Source organism: Crotalus tigris, unplaced genomic scaffold, assembly GCF_016545835.1.
Source record: "Crotalus tigris isolate CLP2741 ecotype Arizona unplaced genomic scaffold, ASM1654583v1 scf7180000018825.4774228, whole genome shotgun sequence".
In the NCBI taxonomy this organism is placed as follows: Eukaryota; Metazoa; Chordata; class Lepidosauria; order Squamata; family Viperidae; genus Crotalus; species Crotalus tigris.
The window spans coordinates 1,260,321-1,281,319 of record NW_024097215.1 but is presented as its reverse complement, the minus strand read 5'-3'; the positions used below and the strand labels follow the sequence as shown (position 1 = coordinate 1,281,319).

Here is a 20,999-nt window from a genome sequence, read left to right as displayed (position 1 = left end):
TTTCTTAAAGATTGGGGCAGGTTTTGTAATGTTTCACATCATAGTAGGAAATGTGATTTTCCATTTGTCCTCTTCTCATATGGCTGATATTATTTAACCATTTGCTTGACATTTTATTTGTTTACTTATTGCTTTAAATATGACCAAAAAAACCCTCACCAAGACAGTTGCAGCAAAATTACATTGTCCCCCCCAAAAAAATAAGGCACATAGTGCTTTAAAAAAAGTGAACACATTCAACAAAGGAAAAAAAAAGTAGAATAATGAAATGAGATGGTGGTACCTAAATTTGATAAGTAACTAAATTAAAATATCATTTCTGATAAATAGTTACTATTTTAGATAGATGATAGATAGATAGATAGATAGATAGATAGATAGATAGATAGATAGATAGATAGATAGGAGGATAGATAGAAAGATAAACAGACATAGAAAAACATCTAATTATCTATCTATCTATCTATCTATTTATCTCTATTTGATGATATATACATATCTGATACACACACACATACACAAACACATACACACATATGATGCAATTATTATTCAAATATGTACATAACTCTAATACATTTATATAACTATTATGTCTGTGTCTCTCTCTGTGTGTGTCTGTGTGTTTTGCAATAGATCAGCAAGCATTTCTTGACAGTCTATAGCAGTTAGACTTATATACCACTTCACAGTGTATTACAGTCCTCTCTAAGAGGTTTACAGTCAGCATATTGCCCTCAAGAATCTGGGTCCTCATTTTACCCATCTTGGAAGGATGGAAGGCTGAGTCAACCTTGAGCTGGTCAGAATCAAACTCCTGGCAGTGGATAGAGTTAGCCTGCAATACTGCATTCTAACACTGCACCATCATGGCTCTATAGTTAAGTAATAACCAAAATAAATTATCTAACTTTGTGCTTGATTCTGTACAGTTCTACAGGGTCATTTGTATGTTATGATAGAATTCTACCAGTACTAATTTCTGTTTAATTTCTGGGTAAAGCTCAGTGCAGAGCCTATAAAATATCATTCATCTTCTCACCCATTATCCACTGTTTAGATTTCATTGGTATATCTTGGAGTTGCATCTAAAAACAACAAAGTGGCTCATAAACATTCTGGAAATCCTCCCCAATCTATAGATCACACATGATAGAATAATTAGCAAGTTATTTTATCCTTGGTTTAGATCAGCTATCTCCAACCAGCTGCTTCCCACATATGCTTGAAATTTAATCCCCAGCTGGCAAAGCAAAAAAATGAAATACACTGGGACATCACAAGGTGGAGAAAATAGCATTTGTTAATAATTCACCCCCCCTCCAAATTCTAGATCTGTAGCCCTAAGATTATGATTTCCACCCTCCCTGATCACTTGCTCGGCTGCTTGGGAATTTCGTACATTATAGTCCAACAAAATCTGGGAATTTAAAATGAAGGAAATCTGCCTTTAGAGACAACAAGCCAGAATATTCCATCTCTGTTCTTTCCTTACTAAGATATCATTGAGAACAGATGTTTCAATGGATCATAATGTCATGTCCATGTGAAATATTTTTACATTACAGAAACAGGAAGGGATGGGATTCAGATCTATTAATCAGTTATACTTGAAACAACGTAATATAATTTTATTGTAGGAAAGTAGTCCATATGTGAGCTTTAGCATGCTGTGTCTTTTTTTAAAGTTAGAATATTCTCCTTAACATCAAAGTATTAAGTTAGGCTTTTTGCATCCTTATAGCTGATGTGATGTTGACCTTTGTTTTTCTTTTAACTAAGAAAACAATTTTCCCATTTATATATGAAAGCCAGCTCATTCGTGCTTTCAAGGGGAATTGGAAACCTAGTTCTCATATCTAAATGTGTGTCCTGGATATTGACTAAAAAAGAAGGTCAGATTTCTCCAAATGTCAAGATAGTTTAATTCAATACCTGGGGAACTTAGTGTTATTGCATTATGACCTATAACGTAATTGAAGGAGCTTAGAAGAACAAGGGCATTTGTGGTCTCTATTTATAAGGAACGGTCTTGAGTTTGTGGATTGAATGCCTGAGGTGGCTTTATTTTTATTTTTTTAAGGTTTACTTTTGGAGATAACCCTGGTAATAATTTTCAGAACAAAATCCTTGCATTAAAATTCTTTGGGATGTATTTCTTCTTTCAAGATTGTGTTATGTGTTGTGTTATTGTGTTGCGTTATCTTGCAATGATAAGATATTAGAGCCAGAATTACAGAATAACAGAATTGGAAAGGATCTTGGAGATCTTCTGGTCCAACCTCCTGCCCAAGTAGGAGACTCTATATACCATTTTGGACAAATGTCTGTTTAGTCTCTTCTTAAAAACCTCCAGGGATGGAGGACCTGCAACTTCTGAAGGCAAAGTGTTCCACTGATAAATCATTCTCACAATTAATTTCTCCTTAATTCTAAGTTGGATCTCTCTTTGATAAGCTTCCATCTTTGTCCTGCCCTCGGGTGCTTTGGAGAATTGGTTGACCCCATCCTCTCAATGACAGCCCATATTAATAGTCCCTTTTAATTTTTAATAGCGAGATTTCACTGAACTTTACTCCTTGAAATGGAACAAATTAATTCAAAATAGAATTAATTCTATTTCAGTTCACTTGGATCTGAATCATACCATGCTCCAAATCTGGTTCCATGCTTGCTGAGAATTCAGCAGGTTGCATTTCCATCACATACTGAATACAATTGTTGTAGTGAATAATGGCTTGACATAAAACAAGAAGAGGGAGGAAGAGAAATACTCAGTAACTGGCAAACCATCCCTTAAATCAAATTATAATCAATTTAATATTGGTCAATCACATCATGGCATGTTGTTGTATAGGAGAGATGATTAATGTTTCCTGAGTTCCAAGTAGCTCTACCTTACTGTTTCTAGTCTCTCATCTTTGTATGTTGCATAAAGTATTTTCTAAGCAGCATTAGTGCATTCATCTTTAATATTTCTGTTTCATCTCACATCTCATTCAAAAAATGGGAATCATTGCCCCTTAGGAACATCTATTGCAGAAAAAATCTCTGTCTGAAATTTGGGAGGGCATTCCTAATCGAAAAGGCTACTATTGCTTCAGGTTTAATCACAAACTCTCCTTTCCCCATTTCATACTAGCCCAAGATTAGCTTCTGAAGCATATTTGATATCCTTATTATCTAAGCAGGTACTCAGTACTTTGATTACTTAATGTTAGTGCATGAATAATAAAATTGCTGAACTTAATTTCTGTGCAGCCAATTTTTCTTTGATCTGGAAAGAAAGTCAGTGCTGAACTGTGCCTTAGTGTATCTTACTACCAGGATCAGGGTTGAACTGGAGACACATTTCCTTTTAAACAGCCCCAAGGGAGGAATGGTACCCCTTTAATAAAGGCTGATTTCAAATTGGATGCATCACAGGAAAAGCAGCTTGTGTAAATATAGATCTCAAAAACATTAATGCACTTTTGTTGCGTTTGACTTTGTCTTTGCATAAGGAACTTGGGTTTTTATTTGTTTTTAGTCTTGTTTTAGTTGTATGGAGATGTAGTGCTGGATAGATGGAAGGATTATAATATTTTGAACCTTCTTTTAATGGCTGGTTTGAATATCGTGCCAGTCCAAGCTTCAATGGGATTCAGCATATTGACAAAACAAAGACATTACTTAAGTGCATGTTTTTGTTTTTTTTTGAGGCATAACATGTTACTGACAACAGCAATTGTGTTTATTCACCTGAGTTTAGAGTTAAGCATATCATTTGACTCATTGATAGGTGTCCATTCCGGGTAGAATTGGGTTTAAGGTCAGAAAATGAAAACATTTCCAAGTGTCATTTGGTTTGGATCAATTATACGATCCAAGATACTTTTTTGGCAGCGTGTTTTCTTATACTTTAAACTGTGTACCTTAAAAGGGGGACGTAGACAAAAACTTGTTTCAGACAATATTTGCATCTAAAATATGAACGTGGACTTAGTAGCAAGATCTGAGCACGTTCACGTGAAAACCTTAATAAAACTTACAAGTTAATTTTGACATTTCAATCATTGCAGGAGACCTAGTTTGGACCAGGGGGTTAAGGCACCAAGCTAGAAGCCAGGAGGTTATGAATTTTAATCCTGGTTTAGGCATGGAAACTGCCTGGGTGACCCAGGGCCAGTCACTCTCTTAGGCCATGACATTCTGGCTTGGGCAACAACCCAATTCCCGTCTCAACCAATGAGTCAACATTCAGTAGATGCTCACATGTGGACTCTGCACTTATGAAAAAAATGCTAGGAAGAAAATAATAATAAAAATTACAAATGCTCATGACTGTAATTTTCTTCTAAAGTCTCCCCTACCTTTTCTTCTGCTTTGGACTTCTATCTGGTGCTAATTACATGGAGTTTTGCAGGCCCCTTGAGTATTTACAATTTGTGCTCTGAAATTAGATGCTGGTAAATCAGACGGCTGTGGGGAAGAACTTAAAAGAGCAAAACTATTCCTTTTGTGATTCTTATATCTCCACATTAATTCTGGTTATTTCTTAGCAGGTTAAAATTCACATTTTGAGTTCCCCACCCAAATGATTCTTTAAGTCCTACTTTCCATGATATCTGCGAGACGTGCCTTCTTCATCCAAGTTATTTGCAAAAATAAAAAATAAAAATCAATAAATAAGGAAATAATCTTGCTCCTATTAACAATGGGAAATGTTAATCTTTACCTCTATCTGGGTTGTGAGATGCTTAACTGATTTCATTTGGATAATGCTGTAAACTACTCTCTCTCTCTTGACAACATATAATTGGTGCAAATGTGTGCTTAGGGTAATTTATCAGCTGTGATGCTTTACATGCAAGTGGAATTAATCCATATCTATCCCTGAATGGTTTTATGGCTCATTTTGCAATTTAGCAGGACTTGATGGGAACATTTCAATTCTGGCCATGCTGGTTTCCGGAAAAAGAGAAAACAATAAATTTAGAGTACATCATTGTCTGTCATTATGAAATACAGTTCATGAACCTAACATGAAAAGGTTATCATTCTTGGGAAGAATTGGGGAAGAACTATGGGATGCAGGGTGTGTGTATATGTCTGAATAATCATCACATTATGAGCAATCCACAAACGTTTTCTGTGATTAAAAAAAAAATAAAGCAATAATGACAAATTATTGTTATTTATTTGTTTTAATGTTTGTAAGCTGTCCAGAGTCACTTCTAGATGAAATGGGTGGCCCACCAGTTTAATTAATAAATAAATTCCCAGGCCTGTAAGATGCATTCTAAAGAAAGCCAACATTATCACCGTTCTGGAAGAAAAAACTGGTCAACCATTCCCATATTGTTGCCAAGAAAACGACATCAGTGTGTCAGCTCCGTTCATAGGCAGCTCTGAAAAAAAAAAATGAAATTCTTGAAACACTTTAAGGAGGACAAAGAAATTAGTAAATCAGGGTTGGGTGCATGTTCACAAAGATGATTGGACTGATATCTGTGATGGTGTGATTAGTTTTGTTATTGTTGTCCTCTGTTAATATTTTGGCATAAGAAATGTTGGAATGCTGAAATCAGATCACTTTGTCACCAGGTTCTTTACATTGTTTTTCCAACTTCCTTCAAATTTCAAATTGTGGGATGAGAAAGGATCTACAGGATCAGATTTTGGATCATCAATGTGGGCCAGCAAAGTATTTCAGATTTATAGAATAGGAGCTGGAAGGGGCCTTAGAGGTCTTCTAGTCCAGCCCCCTGCTCAAGCAGGAGAACCTATACCATCTCAGACAGGTGAATGTCTAGTCTCTTCTTAAAAACTTCCAGTGATGGAGCGCCCATGATTTCTGGGGGCAAGCTGTTCCACTGGTTGATTGTCCTCACTGTCAGGAATTTTCTCCTTAATTCCAGGTTGCTTCTCTCTTTGATCAGTTTCCAACCATTGTTTCTCGTCCTTCCCTCTGGTGGTTTGGTGAACACCCTGGCCCCCTCTGCCTTGTGGCAGCCCCTCAGATACTGGAATACTGCTATCATGTCTCCCCTATTTCTTCTTTTCTTTAGACTAGCCAAACCCAAGTCCTGCAGCCGTTCCTCATATGTTTTCGTCTCCAGGCCTTTGGTCATCTTAGTTGTTCTTCTCTGAATATTTTCCCAAACTCTCAACATCTTGTTTGTGATATGGTGACCAAAATTGGTTCCAGTATTCCAGGTGTGGTCTCACTTATAAAGCGGTATGTTCTGGGAAAGAGTTGGCAGTCCTAAGGTTAGAAGGGCATCTCATTGTGATTTCTACCAGAAGATCCAAAGCCACAAGCCTTGATTGATGAGCTTTGTGAAATCATTGGATGAACTTGAACAAATTGCTCATTTTTCATCACAATCTTTATTATCCAGATTATTATGAAGATAAATGAGCATAATTTTAAAGGCTTTGCACACTGACCCGTAAACTTTAGTAGGTGAAAATAAGAGTGTCTCAGGGTGTCCTTTGAATTCCATTCCTAGAAAATTACCATTTCTTCCTGGAACATCATCCCTACAAAGTTGTTCCAGCTTCTGGTGAAGAGATATTGACTTTGACAAGCCAAGATCTTTTAGAAAAAGTCCCCACTGTTATTTTTGCTTTGCTTTTCAGAAACTGACCATGTGTGACCCAGGAGATCACATAGTTTGGTAGTTCCTCTGAATAATGAAGTTAACATGGAGACAGCTATTTTGCAAATTTGTTAAAAGGCACCCTAGCGAATTCACAAGCTGTAAATTAGAACGGTCAAGCTTCTAGGCCTTTATATTAAATTTTAGATCCAAGCTGAAAGTGGGCAACTTTTTTTTATATTTAGCAACACTAAATATAATATCCCTCCCTACCAATCCCCCCCCCTCTCACACACACACTCATCCTAATACATCTCCTTGATATACTAGGGACAGAAGATTTTTCCTGAAATTTTTTTCCTGGAGAAATATTCCAAATTGTAGTTTGTCATAACCTCCAAACTAAGATACTATACTCCAGATGCAAGTCTGCCTGAAAAACCTCTAAAACATCCAGGAATATTCTCATGGGTATATGAGTTTGAACTTTCTATGCTCAGTAATTTTTAACTTACACTCTAGAAACTGTGCAGGTAAAATAAAAAAAAAAGATCTGATAGGTCTTTTTGCTGTCAGTAAAGAAATTCACAATGTCTGCTTATCTTAAACTACCCCTAGATTCTTTCCAGAGATAGTGGAAATAAAAAGGAGAAAGTGGGATGTGAAAGAAGTTAAAAAATAATATATATGGGAAGTAAGAAAATAAAATATTGCTTGGACGATAAATGCAATAGGTGATATATAATAATAATAATAATAATAATAGTAATAATAGTAATAATAGTAATAATAGTAATAATAATAATAATAATAATAATAATAATAATAATAATAATAAGAAGAAGAAGAAGAAGAAGAAGAAGAAGAAGAAGAAGAAGAAGAAGAAGAAGAAGAAGAAGAAGAAGAAGAAGAAGAAGTAGTTGTTGGAAGGGACCTTGGAGGTCATTGAGTCCAATCCCCTGCTTAGGCAGGAAACCCTACACCATTTTGGACAAATGGCTGTCCAGTCTCTTCTTGAAAACTTCCAGAGTTGGAGCATTCACAACTTCTGGAGGCAGGTTGTTCCATTGGTTAATTGTTCTAACTGTCAGCAAGTTTCTCCTTAGTTCTAGGTTGCTTCTCTCTTTGGTTAGTTTCCATCCATTGCTTCTTGTCCTGCCTTCAGGCGCTTTGGAAAATAGCTTGACTCCCTCTTCTTTGTGGCAACCCCTGAGATAGTGGAACACTGCTATCATGTCACCCCTCGTCCTTCTCTTCATTAGACTAGACATCCCTAATTCCAGCAATCGTTCCTTATATGTTTTAACCTTCAGTCCCCTAATCATCTCTGTTGCTCTTCTCCGTATGCTTTCTAGAGTCTCAGCATCTTTTTTACATCGCGGTGACCACAACTGGATGCAGTATTCCAAGTGTGGCCTTACCAAGGCATTGTAAAGTGGTATTAATGGTATTAATTTTTGCAGCCAAAAGTTGTTTCCCCCCCCATTTTTCCAAGCAGTCTAATATTAATAAAATAAATGATGGTACTGGAATAAACGGAATATCTTTTCCCATTTAGGCATTGGAGTTATTAAAAATTAAGGATGTATTAAGCCTATTGTAGATTAAAACGTAGTTATGATTTGCCAAATCATTGCTTTGCCAAGAAATATTGATCCTTAGAAACTTCAGAGGCCACTCATTTATTTTAAGCAAAGATTTTGGAATGTATTTATTTATTTGAATGACATATCAAGATAACTTGTTACTCTAAATGCATTTGTACTCAGTAAACAGTCTCGTTATTGCAAATCCTGTGTTTCTGAGTTTCTTTTCCACTTTTTCCCACTGGTCTCATCGTACATTCAGCAGAAACCTAATTTTGCCTTTTCTGTCCCTAGCTAACCAACGTGATAAACGGTGGTGGGGAAAAAAAAAAAAAAAACCAAGTCTGCTGCCTGGCATGGATTCTAATTGGCTGTGATAGGGGTCGGCTGCCGATTTGTTTATAAACTAGAAAATCTACAAATTGCCAGCCATCTGCCCAGCACAGCCTGCTAATGAATGCCTGTAGCCTGCAGATCCATACACTGATTGCTTTCATGTCTCTGGGTGCTCACCTGGGGTGATCTAGTGAGCTTGAGACCTGTCATTGTCTCGCTACTTTATCAAGCAGCTATTAATTAGAGGATGACCATTCCAGTATTTTCAATTCCCATGATGCTTAGTCAACATGCATAATGCTAAGAGATTCCAGGGACAGCAGCAGACATATTGTCTATTTTAATGTAAATAATTTCAAATAGTGACCAAAGTAATACATCAATATTCATAGTTTCTGAATTGTTTTTTTTTTCTCCACTTTCTTTCTTTTAAGGTGGAATGGCTTAAGAATGAAGAACCAGTCAATGCTGAACAGGATGAAAATATTGACACCCGAGCAGATCATAACCTAATTATCCGTCAAGCCCGCCTGTCTGATTCAGGGAACTACACCTGCATGGCAGCCAACATTGTTGCCAAAAGAAGAAGCCTGTCAGCCACAGTTGTGGTGTATGGTCAGTAGGTGTGACTTCTTGTAACTTCTTGGACTATGGGTATCATTCTTGTTTGATCAGAACTGTTAATGAATTCATTCATCCATTTCTTTTAAGCATCACTGCTGGCTGAGAACTTTCTGGAATTGAAGTCCACGCATGTTAAAGTTGTCAAGGTTGAGAAACACCGGGTTAAGGCATCAGTCATGAGTTCTAATCCCACCTTAGGTATGAAGCCAGCTGGATGACACTGAGATAGTCATTGTCTTTCATCCCTAAAAAGTAGAACAAAGTAGAACTTTTGAAAACCTGGCCAAGAAAATTGCAACAACTTATCCTGGCAGTCTCCAAGAGTTGGATACGATTGGACAGAAGGGAAAAAAAAATTAAAATAGCACTGAAATAAACCTTCTAGTCTTCTAATAGTGACAGGGAGACAGATCATGTCATTGCTCCCTTTCCTGACTTCTAACTGTTCATGAGCTATGTGTGCATTCGAGCAAAGTATAATTTTATTATTGTTTTTAATCAATAACCTATTAACGCTTCTCTGTTCAGTCATAGATTAAGATCCTTGATTTCAAAAGAGAGTTGAGAGCATAAAAGTTGTGACTACATAAATTCTAGGTACACTTTGCTGAGAATGGGTGGGTATAAAAAGTACAAAACCAATTGCTCATTAATGAATAGAAGTGTGTCTCTTTGGAGGGAGATAATTAATGTGAAACTGGGGCTATATATTCCCCACTTTTTTTAGGTAGGAGGGATCAGTCTATAGTTGTCTATAGCTTGCTGAAGCTCAACTTCCACTAGATGTAACCAAGGTAAGGATGTTGGGTAGTGCAACTAAGCAATATCTTGAGATCCAAAGTCTAATGTATACTAATGATACCTGTCTGTACAACAATGGAGCCTGTTAATCAAACTTAAGACATAGAATAACAGATGACCTTACAGACATTTTTCAGACAGCTGAATCTGAAATGCAGCAGGGACGTTTTCTGCTTTTTTCTTTCTTTGTTTCATCTTTTCTTCTTATTAAAGTACCAAATGGCATTTCATTGATTAAGACAGAAGGATGTCTCAACACTTCCCTTCCCTTATTTCATTTTATTTGTTTGTTTATTTATTTATAAATAAATTTCCTTTCCTTTCCTTTATCAGTTTGGTCTAGTGGTTAAGGTACCAGCCTAAAAACAAGGAGACCATTAATTCTAATCCTATCTTAGGCCTGAAAGCCAGCTGGGAGACTTTGGCCTAGTCACTCTGTCTCAGCCCAGTTCACCTCATAGGATTGTTCATATGGGGAAAATTGGAAAAAGAAAGACTATCTTGATTTATTTATAAAATTAATAAAGGTGGGATTAAAAAACATTTTTTAAAGATGTGCTTAGAGAGAATCAAAGTGAGCCTATGTCATCACTAGTTCCTTACCGAAACATATGCATTTATTGATACTATGTCCTCTAGGTAAGTGCATCGCAGTAATACTTGCATAACAGAATGTAAAGAGGAAATTGTGATAACTATCACATCTTTATTTGTTTTTAAGGAGAAAATATTGAAAATGGAAAGTTGCGTAACAAGGGCTGCCTCTTGTAAAATGCTAATATGCTAATCTACCTCTTCGCTTTCTTTTCCCCTATATTTGTGTTTGCCTAGTGAACGGAGGCTGGTCTTCTTGGACAGCTTGGTCCAACTGTAATGCCCAGTGCGGCAGAGGATGGCAAAAGAGATCCCGGACATGTACTAACCCTGCTCCCCTCAATGGTGGTGCTTTCTGCGAAGGAATGTCTGTACAGAAAATTACCTGCACATCATTGTGTCCCAGTGAGCAAGATATTATTTTTTTTTATTTGATTGATTGATTGATTGATTGATTTCTATAGCTGCCCATTTCTGCAAACAACTCTGAGTAACTCACAATTCAAAAACATATGTGAGATTGGCCCCAACCCTCCTATCCTTCCTCAAGGACCTAAAGAAGTGGCTTTGCCAGCTGGCTTGGAGCTCCAGTTGGGGGAACAGCACAGTGAGGTGGTTGATTGAGTAACAACTGAACCCACCTCCCCAGTGGTAGGATTCAAATATGTGAACAACCGGTTCTCTGTGTGGATGCCGCTTCCGGAAGTCCATTCTGGGCCTGGGCATCAAAAAATTAGCTACCAGTTCTGCTGAAGTGGTGCGAACTGGCTGAATCCCACCATTGTACCTCCCCTCACTCTGCCCCTGCCCTCCCCATGTGTCTTTAGGATTTAATGTTGATTATAATTATTTATGTTTTAAGTGTGTGTGTGTGTGTGTGTGTGTGTGTGTGTGTGTGTGTTTGGTGGAACACCCGGTCTACCAAATAAAAAGCAATCTGTTCTGTGTTTCACTCCAGTCTAGAGCATTTTTTGCAGGCAGACGTCACTACTGTGAACACTGTAAATTCAAAATTTTGTGGTTGACAAAGAGTTAAAGGGAGACTAGAATAGCTATTTCAAGCTCTTTAGTTCTCATCAGCTAGTCTTACCCCTCTGGGATTCGAACCTGGACAGCTTGCATTTTAGGCAGCTGTATTAACCTTTAGGCCACAGGCTCTTTCTCACTCCTGTCAGTAGAGGCCAGGGAGGATATACAACACACATACATTCATACACACACATATACATACATATATACAAAAACATACATGTATATATGACTGTAAGCCACCCAGAGTTATCCTAAGATGGGTGTCCAATACATTTTATAAATACATAGATATATTACAATTAAAATCTTAAAAACATTTTAAAACAATAAAAATGGAAAAAGAAACCATTAAAACAATAAAATAAACATACAAACCTCTAGTTCAAGCACATACAAAGCAAGACATCTGATCTGTTAACTGTATAGCCAGGAGGCGGAACCCTTGCGGAATGAAGCGCCCTGGGCTCTGGAGGTAGCATAGCCAGGTCTTTAAAGCTTTATGGAAAACTAATAGGGTGGGGCCATTCTAATCTCTGAAGGATGTCCCACAGAGCAGGGGCTGCTTCAGAAAAAGCCTGTCTTCTAGTCCTCGTGAACTGGCATTCTTTGGCTGAAGGATCTGCAGCATGCCTATCCTATTTGATCTTATTTGGATGGGTAGAAACTCTGGGGGGGAGTGATTCTTCAATTGTCTTTATTGCAGGATGTGGTGGACATTGGGACACATGGACGCAACTCCATCCTTTTTTGTTTTTTAGCATCTCAGTTTCTCCAGAATGGCGAAATTGAATTCTAGGCCAAATGGTTATTAAGATATTAATTCACAACTGATTCTTATGCACTCTGAGTAGTTGTGTTGTTCGTGTGTATGCATGTATTGTATTTTCCCTTTTGTCTTCTGCATATTCCCTATAGGCTTCATTACCTAAAGCAGTTTGAACACCATGGGGGTTTGAACACCACGTCTACCAGTCTAAATTGGAATTTACTGGAACTGTACTACATACTGCAAGCATTTTCTCCTCCTGTTTTCTGAACTTCCTCCCTTAACTAGGCATGGTTTGAACACAGGTACTTCATGCAGAGCTGGACAAGGCTTGCATAAGCTACAAGCTGGAAAGTGTGCTCTTTGCCAGGCAATTCACAAATATATTGATTCCGAATTTCTCTTAGACGTAAACAAGAGGGTTGCAAGGCTAGCTCTGATATTTCTGGCACATGTCAAAAACTCCAGATTTTGTTGGAATCTGAATCTCCATAGCAACATTACTTTCACTTCAAGCAGCTGTTCAGACAAAAAACCTCAAGCCCTTGTTGGATCTCATAAATAAGCATAATCACCAACTTTTGGGTTTATTTCCACTTCCTCCTTTGTCACCCAAAGAGACGGTGCTAAAATCTGTTTCCCAGCCTGCTGAACCTGTCCTTTCTTCTAGATTCCTATCTTATTTTCACGGGGTTTCCCCCCCCCCCATAAGTTCTTCAGATATGTTCTTGTTTACTTGAATGGGTCAAGATGGCAAACAATTCAAGTAATATACTTTTCCCCATCTCCATCCTAAACCTAGGTGCCCATACTGTCAGATCGGCAAAAACCTTAAGGATGTCTTCCTTGGAATTTAATTGAAAGGTTAATATATTTGAATATATTTAATATAATTGAAAGGGTATATGTCAGTGATAGCGAACCTTTTAGAGACCGAGTGCCCCAAAACTGGCCCCGCCCCCACTCCACCCTTTGCCCCGCCCCTGCTCTGCCTCCACCCCATCCCCCACCCTGCCTGCCTGCAGGGCCACTCACCGCCTTCAGAGCCCGTTGCAGATCACCCAGGCAGCCCAGCAGCACCATGGAGTCCATGCCCTCTGCCCGTGCCCTGCAGCATCAACTGTGCATGATGGGGCATGAGGGCAGAGTCTTGTCTATGCTGCCTGGCTGCCATGTCCTTGGCTGCGCTGCTCCGTGTGGGCCACGCTCAGGGGCGACTCTCCTCCAGGGGGGCTACCGGTGAGGAGGGGGTCGTGGGGGGAGGCAAGGCTGGGGCAACGGCGCGTGTGCCCACAGAGACAGCTCAAAGTGCTGCCTCTGGCATGCGTGGCATAGGTTCGCCACCACTGGTATATGTGTACCTCTGGAGTAGACCTCTGAAAGACATGATAAAAGGACAGGATACTTCTCATGTCCCATCTCGTAATTAAGGCTTGTGTTAAAATCTGATGAGCCGGTTATGAGAACTCCACCAATAGCTTCCTTCTGCGTGAAAAACAGAAATGGAAAGAAGTATATTTCCTATTAAAATGAGGAGGAAGAAAAGGAAAATATTGGCACACTATTTCTTCCAAAGGTTCAGATCTCAATTGGGGAAGATGTTTTAACTCCTTCAGCCAAACCTCAAGTCTGAGGGACTATTGAAAATTACGTAATAGAAAACAAAGTTGTGATATGATTTTTATGACAATGAAAAGAAAAAAAATATGTGCAAACACAGACATTCCTCCTTCCGATATTTTCTCTCTAACTGAAATACAAATCAGTTGGCTGACAGAGGTGGTCCTTAACCTTTCAACAGATCATTTACTCAGCGTGCAAAGTTACAACAGCCCTGAAAAAAGAGACTTATGACCGTTTTTCACACTTACGACCCATATTCATGTGATCAAATTTTGGATGCTTGGCAACTGATTCATATTTATGATGATGGCAGTGTCCCAGGGTCATGTGATCCCCTTTTTCTGGCAAGCAAAGTCAGTGGGGAAGGAAGCCAGATTCACTTAACAACCATGTTACTAACTTAAAACCTTGCAGTGACTCACTTAACAACTGTGGCGAGAAAGGTTGAAAAATGGGGCAAAATTGCTTAACAACTGTGTCACTTAGCAACAGAAAGTTTGGGCTCAATTATATCAGTAAGTTGAGGACTACCAGTATGTTGCTATTATGACTATTCTATTCACCTCTCAGTGCAATACCAAATGCAAGGATGGAAATTCGTGAGAGCTAATTTCTAGGTTAACGCTGTCTGTATTTTTTTGTTGTTGTTGTTGAAAATAGTACTTTGTGCGTATCTCATAAGTGTGGCACTATGCAAAAGTTGCTGACTTTTGAGCCAAGTTTTTGCAAAGTTTCCAGCTGAGGCAGTACGTGGATCAGCGTTTTATCCCTGAGATCTTTTTATCTTTTTATTTTTTTATTTATTTTCATTTTTCTTCAGGCAATCTTTTTCTCCCTCTCTTACCAAAATGAAGCAACCCAAATGAATCTGTGAAAGTCAGAAATAGCAGGAAGAGTGACAACTGTAGAGAAGCTATTTCATTTTCCCTTTGGTAAAATGATAAAAATTTGGCACTTGTAATCTTCTAGGGCCATTTTGAGCTTTAGTTTCACATTCAGACATTTTCATTTCAAGCTATTTATTTTAAGAAAGATTGGATATTCACTCTTTTTGGCAGGATCTAGCTTTCAATGAAACTATAGTTGCACAAACAGAGGGAGACATACATCCCTGCAAACTGTGTGTCCAAGGAAAGAGTTCTAGCTTTGTCTGGACAGGTTAATTTCAAAGTTAAATTTTAAATACAGGTTTGGTTCATGTGTTCCATGAATGATTTGTCTGCTTTTCTTCTGTAAACTAAGGATAAATTCTAACAGGTGGAACCTTTCATGCTTTCTGAGCTTGGTGATTTTCTTGCAGATGTTTCATTATCAGACTAGGTAACATCATCAATACTAGAACTGACTGCGCAGTTTAATCCTGAGCTATAAATATTCTCTTCCATAGGTTCCAACATTTTACAGGTTCCAAGTTCCCATTATCTACTTAGAACAGACATGTCAAACAGAAGGCCCGGGGGCCAGATGCGGCCTGCAAAGTGGTTTCATGTGGCCCATGAAGCCATCCTGGAAACAGTGAGGGAATGGCCCCCGCTGCCCAGGCAAGCCAGGAGCCAATGTACAATTTTGTGGTGGCCATCTATGCTGAAACGCATTCAGTCTTAACTCCACAAGGCTGTCTAGAAACAGCAAGGAACCAGCCCCTGCCGTGTCTGCCCCACCCCCTGGGTGCATGCTGGGGAGGTGTCACCCTTTGTGAGGAATGAAGAAATGGACCATACCTTGGCGCTTGCCCCGGTCCCACCCCCTTCTGCCAGAGACCCTCAGATTAGTCCCACTCCTGCCCAGACCCCCACAGGCACCCTTGACGTGAATGATGTAGAGCTGGACATGCCCACCCAGTAGGCCATATCCACTCTATCCATGCCCACCCAGTAGGCCGCACCCCCCCTACCCCCGAGGGCAACCACAATGCTGATGCAGCCCTCAATTAAATTGAGTTTGACACCCCTGACTTAGAACAACACTGGGCTTGTCAATCAGAAGATTGGCAGTTTGAGACCCAAGTACCACGTGACAGGGTGAGCTCCTGTCAACCTGGCAGTTGAAAACCTGCAAATGCAAGTAGAGAAATAGGTATCACTTTAGTGGGAAGATAACAGTGTTCTGTGCACCTCGGCATATAGTCATAGCGGCTACATGACTATGGAAGTGTCTTCGGACAAAACTGGCTCCCCTCAATTAGGAAGCGGAGATGAACACCACACCCAAGTGTCGGACATGACTGGATAGGGTCAACCTTTACCTTTTTTCTTCTCGAGTTCAGAGAGCATACTCAGCATCTAGAGTTGAGTGGAATCACGGTCCAGTTATTTTGAAGAGTTCATATCAGATATAAAGGTGTGAATTTACAGCACAACTCAGATTACCGTGCAAAATGGTTAGGGTTTATTTGATATTTAGAAGACTCCAGTTTAACATGAAGGACTTATCTGAATGGGTGAGCAAGAATGCCAAAAATGAAAATCCGGATATCCATAAAATGTGGGAACACGGAGGTTCAAATCCAGCTCTCCTCTTCTAAGACAGCATCGCTGCAAGAGAACATGAAAAAATTGAGATCAGGCTGGATAGAAATCCTGATCTTCCACTTGCATTCATTCAATAACTGAATTATCTTTTATAGTTATCCCTTCTTGTAATAAAGTAGAGATGCGGTTTCTAGCTCATTCTTGTCTCTTGGGGTGCCCAACAGTGATTTAAATTAGGAATGAGCAGACTTCAGGCCAAGTGTGGGCATTAAATCTGCTTGCTGCAAGCCTCAATTTTTGGAGGGAACAGAAAACTATTATATTAAGTTTCAAGATTTGACATATCAAACTGAAATTCTCTTCCAGCTCCAATTCCGCAAAGAATGAAAAGCTGCATTGCATTACTATTTCAGCACTGGCCTATAAAAAAAAGTGGTTCATCCCCAATTTGAACACGGATGTGGAGCAACAACACTTAGGATCTTCCCTTCTCTCATCTTCTTTGGCAAATCACCACAATCATCACCACCACCACCATCAAAGCTATCCTCCTGCTCCTCATCATCATCATCCTCAAAATCAAATGATTCCCAGTTTTCCTGTACCTAATGCCATTAGATGAAGTCTGATGTCTAAGTCTTTTTTGCACACTATTAACAGTGTGAGTTCCTGCTCCATGGAGCTTATATTTTTTTAAAAAATGCTGCACATAAGAGACATGGGAAGGATCATAGAAGGAGGAAGTGAAGGTTAATAGGGAAAGAATGAAGTTTTCCACTTGACCACAGATATTTGGCTTTAGTTATAATGCAACATTGGGAATCAATATCTGTTTTAAGGCTGAGAGGAACATGGGAACATAGACAGTTAGAAGCTGAAGTTAGAGATATGAATGTTGCTGATTAGAAGGAGCAGGAAAGGAAATTCGGTTACATAATAAAATATGTGCATTGTTTTTTAAGAGGCAGAGTGATCAAATAATGTCACTATTTCATTTCTTTTTTTTTTCTTTTTTTTGAATGATTCAAACTATCACTGAATCAAATGTCTTCTCCCAAAGGTGCTCTTTCAAAAATTTTCCTTGAAGACGTTTCGCTTCTCATCCAAAAATCTTCTTCAGTTCTGACTGAATGGCGGAGAATGGAAGGATTTCAGTCAGAACGGAAGAAGCTTCTTGGATTAGAAGCAAGATGTCTTCAAGGAAAAACAAAGACAGTCCAGTTGTCTTTTGAAAAAGCACCTTTGGAACAACCATGACCTGGATGACTGAGAATCTTTATAGTCTATCAAATGTTGTGGACTGAAATCTACCATTTATTCATTTTCTCCTTATTAGTGGACGGTGCCTGGGAGGTGTGGAGTGAATGGTCAGTCTGCAGCCCTGAGTGTGAGCACTTGAGGATCCGGGAATGCACTTCTCCACCTCCACGGAATGGTGGGAAATTCTGTGAAGGTCCAAACCAAGAATCAGAGAACTGCACGGAAGGCCTTTGTATCCAAGGTAAGTCACTTACCTGGGAAACCCTTCTATTAAATGAGGTCTGAACAATCTCTGGCCATGTGTGAGCTTGGATTCCTCTTTGCAAACTCCAATCTTAGGCATAGCTACCAAAGAAAGCAAATATACATGTCCCAGGATAATGTTGCAGAATCCAATCTGGTTTGATCACCAGGACCAGAGGTTTAGTCTTATGAGCTTTTGGAGTTGTGCTGGAACCTCTCCTTAGGGAACTTCTCTCCCACCCAAATGTGGGGTGAGTGAGTAGGTCCATGAGGATGGGCTCCAGAATGGGTCTGAAAGCTTGTAAGACTAAGCCCCTGGTCCTGGTGACCGAACCAGATTGGATCATGCAACGATTACCAAAATTTGGTAGTACATTCCTGTTATTTGGAGTCAGGAAACTCACAAAACCCTCTTAAAATAGTTCCTTTCATTTGCGTAATTGTACCTCCAGTTTAATTGCATCCTTTGGCTAATTACTTCCCTCTCAAATCTTTCAAACCCATCTTCCTCCTTTCCTTACCATTGTTGTGAGTCCTCGCCTCTAGCAGATCCGGCAGCCGAGTCAGAAGAATCGGATGAGGGGAAAGGGTTGCCTGGGTTCACATCGGAGTCTGTGGAAGGCTCTGAGCAGCAGGAAGACTCAGAGCTAGAGGTGACACCGGGCCCATCTACTCACACTTAGGCAGAGAGACAGCTAGGTTGGGGGCCTGAACTGAGCGAAGAGGAGGAACAGCTGGGGCCTGTTCCAGATGCATGGTGCAAAGGGAGGAAAGGCATGCAGGACAATGGAGGGTGGTGGCGTGGCTCTCCAGGAAAGGAAAAAGACTCTAAAAAGTCATGCCCTGGTGGGCTATAAAGAGGAGAGGCATGGGAGGGGCTGGTTGCTGAAAGCAACTGTTCATGTTACAGCTTTGTGCTTCTGTCACTGGATTTCTTGCTCAAGGATTCTTGGACATTTAACCAGGTTTGTTGGATTTCGGTGTGTCTGAGTGGCTTAAATCTTGAGCATTCCAGCTGAGAACTCAGAGACTGAATCTTGTTCATTTCAACAGCTAAAGGACTGGTTGGCGTTTTGTTCATAAAAGCTGTGTCAAAATAAAAGGGGTTTATCTTACCAAGTCCTGCCTTGTTCAATGCAAAAGGGTTTTTCCTCGGTCGTAGGCTAGGACAGAACAACCTTCTTCCATCCTTATTAGTTTCATAGCCACATATATATCTACTGCATAGCTGACATTAGAGACTGGTGAGAATTGTGTGAAGTCCACTGTTTCTACTAGGAGCTGGTGAATTGCATGTGTTTGCAGCTTTGGTTTATTTCATTTCATCTGAGTTTTTCCTTGGAGCTCAAATCCTTTGAAGGGGAAGAGTTATATTGGCTAGAAGGGAAATTCTGTATTCCTTTAAGGGTGAATAATTAATTTGGTTTTAACTGGGCTAGTCCAGTATGACTCATTGCTACAAAAACAGATTGTGTCAAAGGAAGATCACATACTCTGGGAGATAACTTCCTTCTGCTCCATGTTCATAGCTGGATAATCATTAAGCTGTACATCATTCTCTATTTTGGGAATAGAAGTGATGGAAACTAAATTGTATTTCTGTATGCCAATGTTATGAGTATGAAAAATTCCCCCATCCCTTCCCATGGTTAAAGGGCTTATTCTTTTTTTATTAATGTTGGCATCCTGTTGCCTGAGAGTTTCATGAAGCTTTTGGCCTAATGTTATCAGTCTTCACTCCCCATTAGCTTGTTTTGCAAAAACAGTGAGGGAGAAGAAAGAGGGAGTCAGAAACTGATTTAAAGAGTATTGAGAGAAAGACTGAAAAATAAGGTATCTTCACCCATGTTTAGATCCAGATATGACTCTTCTTTCTTTAGGTTCATCCTCCATCAGCATGTTCTTTCTGAAGGAGTAAGGCCCCTGACACCTAAAATGGCAATGGGGAGGGAAGAGACAATGAGTGAAATAAAAAGAGGGGGAGGGAGGAAGGGGAGGGGCAGGGAGAGGGAGGAAGGGGGGGGGGTGAGAGAGAGAATATATCAACCTCTGCTTTGGGTGAGATGAAAATGAAGACTAGACAATTGCTCATATTATCATCCCATATTAGCATGGGGGGGGAGTAGAAGTTGTGAGCCCCCGAACCTTTCCAGGAATGGAAAGATCTTAAATTTGGCTGTGTTATCTGGGAGTTGTGGGCATTATAATCCTATGAATGTTGGTGTTTCCAGATTGCAGATAACTAGGATATGTGTATGTAGCTAACTCTTATTGAACTCAGCAGGACTTGCTTATCATGGATAGAAATGTGAATCTTTAGTTCCCAAAGCACTTCTCTGAACAAGTGCATTCTCAGAATGTTGATATATTGTGTCTGAAATCCCCCCCCCAATCAGAGGCAAAATTGGATTATTTGCTCAGTTACTGCACTCAATACAGTATTATTCACTGTTTGAAAATCTCTTGATCGAGCGGACAGGGAAATTAATTATTTTAAAACACCTTACAAATAAGCAGGATGTTTACTCCTCCAGTATAAGAGTGACAGTTTATTTTACACATCTTTCAACATATAAAGAAATATGTACATATATTGAGGCATGTGGTTGTGAATCCGTCATGCTGTTTCAACTTAATTGCCCTGCTGGGCATGAAATGAACTCTTCACAATAGGCTGTCTTCAGTAATCCTTGGCATTTCTGTGTAGTTATCTGCACTTTACACATTAGCTGGCCTGGATACGAAAAGCAGAGAGTTAGAAGAGACCTCAAAGAGTGCTAAATTTTCATCCTTGCCGAACGAAAGGGACTTCTTTGAGAGACCATCCATGGTATCTTCTGCTTAAAAAAAATCTCTCATCAAGGTTTCCACCATCTTTTAAGATTCCCACTGTTGTGAATTTCTCAGGATTGCTCAGATCCTACAGGCAGGTGTTTCTTCCTAAAATTTTCATTTTTAATAAAAGGAGGAAATGCATGGGATTGTGTGTCACAGCACTGGCTCCCTATTCATACCAAAGACCTAGTTGATGCTAATGATGCAACTACTGATGCTTATATCGCCATCTCATCTCCCCCTC

At 39.4% G+C, this 20,999-nt stretch overlaps 1 protein-coding gene across 4 annotated transcripts in view; it reads left to right on the top strand.

The window, feature by feature from the left end:
• The window catches only part of UNC5D (unc-5 netrin receptor D), a 290,263-nt gene that overhangs the window by 204,447 nt on the left and 64,817 nt on the right, over nt 1-20,999 (top strand). For all 4 annotated transcript variants that reach the window (XR_005558313.1, XM_039356590.1, XM_039356591.1 and 1 more), the window contains exons 5-7: nt 8,941-9,121; nt 10,763-10,930; nt 17,754-17,918. Coding sequence is in view for 3 of the 4 variants with exons in the window: in XM_039356590.1 (XP_039212524.1) it covers nt 8,941-9,121; nt 10,763-10,930; nt 17,754-17,918 (514 nt within the window). In the remaining variant the exon portion in view is untranslated. The remainder of the gene's footprint in view (nt 1-8,940; nt 9,122-10,762; nt 10,931-17,753; nt 17,919-20,999) is intronic.